This window comes from Oncorhynchus clarkii, chromosome 16 (assembly GCF_045791955.1).
Source record: "Oncorhynchus clarkii lewisi isolate Uvic-CL-2024 chromosome 16, UVic_Ocla_1.0, whole genome shotgun sequence".
NCBI lineage: Eukaryota > Metazoa > Chordata > Actinopteri > Salmoniformes > Salmonidae > Oncorhynchus > Oncorhynchus clarkii.
In genome coordinates, this window is record NC_092162.1 from 66998990 (window position 1) to 67003902 (window position 4913).

General features: G+C 41.2%; 1 protein-coding gene across 1 annotated transcript; it reads left to right on the top strand.

Moving 5' to 3' along the window:
- The first annotated feature begins 406 nt into the window (after positions 1–406).
- Positions 407–4913, top strand: LOC139368951 (troponin C, skeletal muscle-like). The gene is made up of 6 exons (XM_071108477.1): positions 407–627; positions 2750–2804; positions 3048–3191; positions 3329–3443; positions 3669–3805; positions 4447–4913. Exons 1-6 carry the CDS (start codon positions 625–627, stop codon positions 4476–4478), a joined length of 486 nt encoding a protein of 161 aa, XP_070964578.1. The 5' UTR covers positions 407–624; the 3' UTR covers positions 4479–4913.

Genomic DNA, 4913 nt, shown 5'->3' on the forward strand with positions numbered 1-4913 from the left:
GGTTGATTTGATGTCACCGTTGTTCGATGAGAGATCATAACTTCGTGTGCATGTCGTTTACAGATGTCACAAGTCCAAGGCCGTGAGTATCGTGAAGAGTGCAGACTGAGTGAAGACAGAAAATCCTTCCCCCTCATGTCCAGCCCATCCCACATGCAACACAAGGCTAGTGCATGTGTGTTTGTGTGTGTGTGTGTGTGTGTGTGTATGTACATGCTTGTGTGTGTGTGTGTGTGTGTGTGTGTATGTGTGTGTGACAGACAGTGTCCATCTGCTGTTAGATGGTCAATTGAACACTTGCCATAATAAATGTCATTGAGACTGGCCTTTAGCTAAATATGGAGGGAGCTTAAGGAGGGGGGGGGGGGGGGGGGGGGGGGGGGGGTATGAGTGAGGTGGAGGTTTTGTGGCGTTGCAAAGTAAGCAGCAAGACGATTGGTTGATGCTAGTCCAGGCAAAGGGCTTCTTGCCCAATCCTGATCATATTCAGACAAATGTTACCTAGATAAGGGGTACTTATTGGGTAGTCATAGTACTGTGTCTATCAACGGTGTATCAGAAAGCCACTCTTTCCCTGGACTTCCACCTTTCTCTCTGTTGTCTGTTGCAGCGGAGACAGCCACCATGGTAAGATTCTGTAGAGGGAGAAACCGAGAGCGAACGAAGATAAGAATCTTTCATGAACAGATGTTTTAGGACTGTTTGGTTCATTCTGCTTTTTTTCGACAGATGATGTCGGATTTATTTTTTTTATTTTTCTAAAAAGTTTTTGCTGATATTTTTTTCCATTGTGGGGAATAGAGTGGAATTGCTGAAGATGGATATTACTGATTGATTTGAAAATGGACTAGTCCTGCCTGTGGTCAAACAACACACACACACACACACACACACACACCAGCTGGCCCAGCTGTGGAGTACAGCTAGACCAAACAATTTACGTAAAGAGAGCTACTGATTTTATCGTTTGAAGGCTCTAGTTTTGTTCTTGAAGCACCAAGATCTTTCCTTTTTTTCAAAAAAACATTTTTTTTCTTTTTTTCTATTTGCTTGTATGAGTGATATTAAGTTGCATGTACCATAGAGCAAACATCATACGGTATAATATCGGCTGTATGTACTTCAGTTCACGTGGTAGTGTATGCCGTTGTTAAGGTTTTTCCTAGGCCACCATGGTCACCAAAGGTTACAGAGACAGTGGTGCTGGCTAGACAGAACACGGTGACAAAGTGATTGATAGTGACAAAGTGATTGATAGTGACAAAGTGAGTGATTGACAGGTGGATGGCCAGCATATCTGTGTCTATGTGTCACAGTGTAGACATAGACACTAGTAATGACTCTGGCATAATCTTTTGACATGCCAGAGGGAGGCAGGATAATGAATGTGAGGGATTGGGTTGCGGGGGGGCTGCTCAGAGTACAAGGAGTTGTTAAAGAAGATGAATGAATCAGAGTAGGGGCAGAATGGTGGGACATGACTGTGATTGACTATCAACTCTCCCTAGAGGTGTACCAAGTAGCTGTCATATGTTTTTGCTGTTAAACCCATATGGTTCAAGGAGCAAAGACAAACAGACAGTCCTGTATTCCTTCATTACTTTTTTTGGAAATAATCTATATTGCTTTTCTGCTGCTTCTTAACAGTTATACAATATGTTCATTAATGACATTGAAAGGAAATAAATAATGTTGTTAGATTCTTATTTTCTACCATGAACCTGTACAAATATGTGCAGCACTGTTGGTTCTGTTTATGGACTGTTGGTTCTGTTTATGGACTGTTGGTTCTGTTTATGGACCGTTTGTTCTGTTTATGGACTGTTGGTTCTGTTTATGGACCGTTTGTTCTGTTTATGGACTGTTGGTTCTGTTTATGGACTGTTTGTTCTGTTTATGGACTGTTGGTTCTGTTTATGGACCGTTTGTTCTAGACTGAAATGATAAATGAAAATAAGGTGCTGAAAGTGGAAAGTTTAAACATTCGATATTTTGTTAAATTGTCATAATGTAGCTGAATTTAGCTGGATGTAGATGTGTGAGGAGTTGCTGCCAGTCAATGGTAGGTAGGTGGAGGTGGTGACAGATATATAGGGGGAAATAAGTGGCACAGAGGTTTAAGGCACTGCATCTCGGTGCTAGAGGCGTCACTACAGACATTCGGGCTCAAATCCAGGCTGTACCACAACTGGCTGTGATTGGGAGTCCCATAGGGCGGCGCACAATTGGCCCAGCGTCGTCTGAGTTTGGCCGGGGTAGGCCGTCATTGTTAATAAGAATTTGTTCTTAACTGACTTGTTAAATAAAGTATTTTTTTAATTAAAATGTACTAAATGACCCATCCCATACAGTGTGATAGCAGCTGCCTGCAGCTATAGGGTGTCCAGACTGTGGTCTGAATCCTACATGCTCTCTTCAATGACAGCTCTACGGCACAGTTGCAGTCAATTAGAATTGAAGGCAGTCAATTCAGGAAATGAACTGAAATTCCAATTCAATAATTGAAAGAAAGGCAATCTGTTTTAAATTACTTCTCAAAAAACTAAAAAGTATTTCCATTTTTTTAAGTTTAAATTCAAATCACTTATTGAATTGACTCCAACCCTGCTCTACAATGCTTGTATTAATCTTCTCAGAAAGGTTTCTTTTAATATATAATATATAATTATATAACACCACAGGCACAGTGAACTAGTACATGAGAGAAAACATATATATGATTACAACTTCCCCTATCCTCCCCCTCTAGCCTACTGAAACACAGAGTGATGCCCGCTCCTTCCTGAGCGAGGACATGATTGCCGGTAAGCCACGTGTATAATAAATAACCTATCCACATGTCTGCTTCTTCCTAACTTGATTGAGATACACACAGCATGGTTGTGAATCATGTATCACTTCACATTCAGCTATTTGGGTCGTGTTTATGTTGTCATAGTCCTAATGTTAACAAAACGTGTCACTTTAAAATGCTCTGATTGTACCAAGAGGACATTAATGTCAACAGGTGAGAATTTGTCTCAGTAAACACCAACTCTCCCCTCCAGAGTTCCAGGCTGCCTTCAACCTGTTCGACAGTGACGGTGGCGGTGACATCAGCACCAGGGAGTTGGGTCAGGTGATGAGGATGTTGGGCCAGAACCCGACCAGAGAGGAGTTGGCCCTGATCATCGAGGAGGTCGATGAGGATGGTAAAATAACTGACTGGGTCAAATGTCAGAAGATAATTAAAATGTCTGGCCAGGGTATTTCTACTATTATTCATACATCCCATGTCACTGCTTCATCTCATGAGCCTCTGGTTGTCTTCCCCTCCTCCCAACACCAGGTAGCGGTAGCATCGACTTCGAGGAGTTCTTGGTCATGATGGTGAGGCTCCTGAAGGAGGACCAGGCCGGCAAGTCCGAGGAAGAGTTATCAGAGGTCTTCCGTATTTTCGACAAGTACGTCGTCCCCTGAATCATAACTCCTGGAGTCTCCTCCTTATTGACATGACACAGAGGTTTCTCACCCGTGGTTCACCATAACCAACCAGGGATACCACACGGTATCTGATGGATGGATAATCACAGGACCTCGTTCGGAAGCTCTAATGACAAATACAGCAGCTATGTGTTGCATTATTCTCATGTATCTCAACTGATCTTATCCTCTGCCCAATACAACAGAAACGGCGACGGTTTTATTGACCGTGAGGAGTTAAATGATATCTTGGCCGCCACTGGAGAGCCAGTCACAGAGGAGGAATGTATCGAGCTAATGACAGACGCAGACCTAAACAAAGACAACAGGCTTGATTTTGATGGTAAGACACTCCCACACACACAGGATTCATTTGCTGCAATGGAAATATCATTCACATTCATGTGTTGTGCTAACTGAACATAAACATGTAGATGACTAATAGTCAATGGTAAACGGTAGCATAGTAACTTTGACTAGTGATTGGTTTGGGAATAACAGGGGCAATTTGGGTGCACGGTCTGTGGGTAAATATAGACTGGAATGCACACACACACACACACTCACACACACACAGTTGACTGTTTAAACTATGGTAATTTGTGTAGGCAAGTTTATTTCTTTAATTAATATTAATGACCACAAGTCTTGACTAAACTCAACTCCCGCTGTTCTGGGTTTCTCTACAACAAATATTCACAACAGAATACAACGTTGAGGTCTGGGATCACGGAAGTACCACATCCACATGACATAAACATTAACATGAAAGGGCTCATATATAACCTTGGTCCTCTGGTGACTGGACACATACAGGGTTATAGGGGGATACTATATATGGTGCTTGGGGTAGAAGGTTGTAGTTTGATGATTACAGTAGGGTGTTTTCATATCCCACAGAGAGGGAGGTGGATAGGGATAAAAGTATTCTCAGTAGTAGTTGGTGGGAGAGGAACCAATGAACCCCTTTCTTCTGTGTTCCAGAATTTCTGAAAATGATGGAGAATGTACAGTAACAAGACCAACATTCCTTTGTGACCCTTCCCATGTGTCACTTCTCCTGCTTGAAGAAAAGAACAACTGTTTCTGAATGGAAAATCAAATACAAAAATGAAAGCCACATTTTCTTTTTGAGTCTTCCCAACTACTTACAGTAAAGAGTCTACCCAAAAACACTACAAATCAAATCAAAGTTTATTGATGGCGTACACATATTTGCAGATGTTATTGCAGGTGCAAGGAAATGCTTGTGTTAATATCAGTAATATCTAGCAATACAATAAAAAATAGACTATACAAAAAGTTAAAAAATAAAAAATAGAAATGAAGAAATATTTTTAAAAAGTCAAAGTCTAGAATATATACTGAACAAAAAATGAACGCAACATGGAAAGTGTTGGTCCCATGTTTCATGAGCTGAAATAAAATATCCCAGAAATGTTACATAAAAA

Bases quoted from the DNA above. Each gene is read 5' to 3' on its own strand.
- LOC139368951 (XM_071108477.1), top strand. The intron at 2,805-3,047 runs GTAAGCCACGTG...TCTCCCCTCCAG, and splicing joins GAGCGAGGACATGATTGCCG to AGTTCCAGGCTGCCTTCAAC. The intron at 3,806-4,446 runs GTAAGACACTCC...TCTGTGTTCCAG, and splicing joins CAACAGGCTTGATTTTGATG to AATTTCTGAAAATGATGGAG.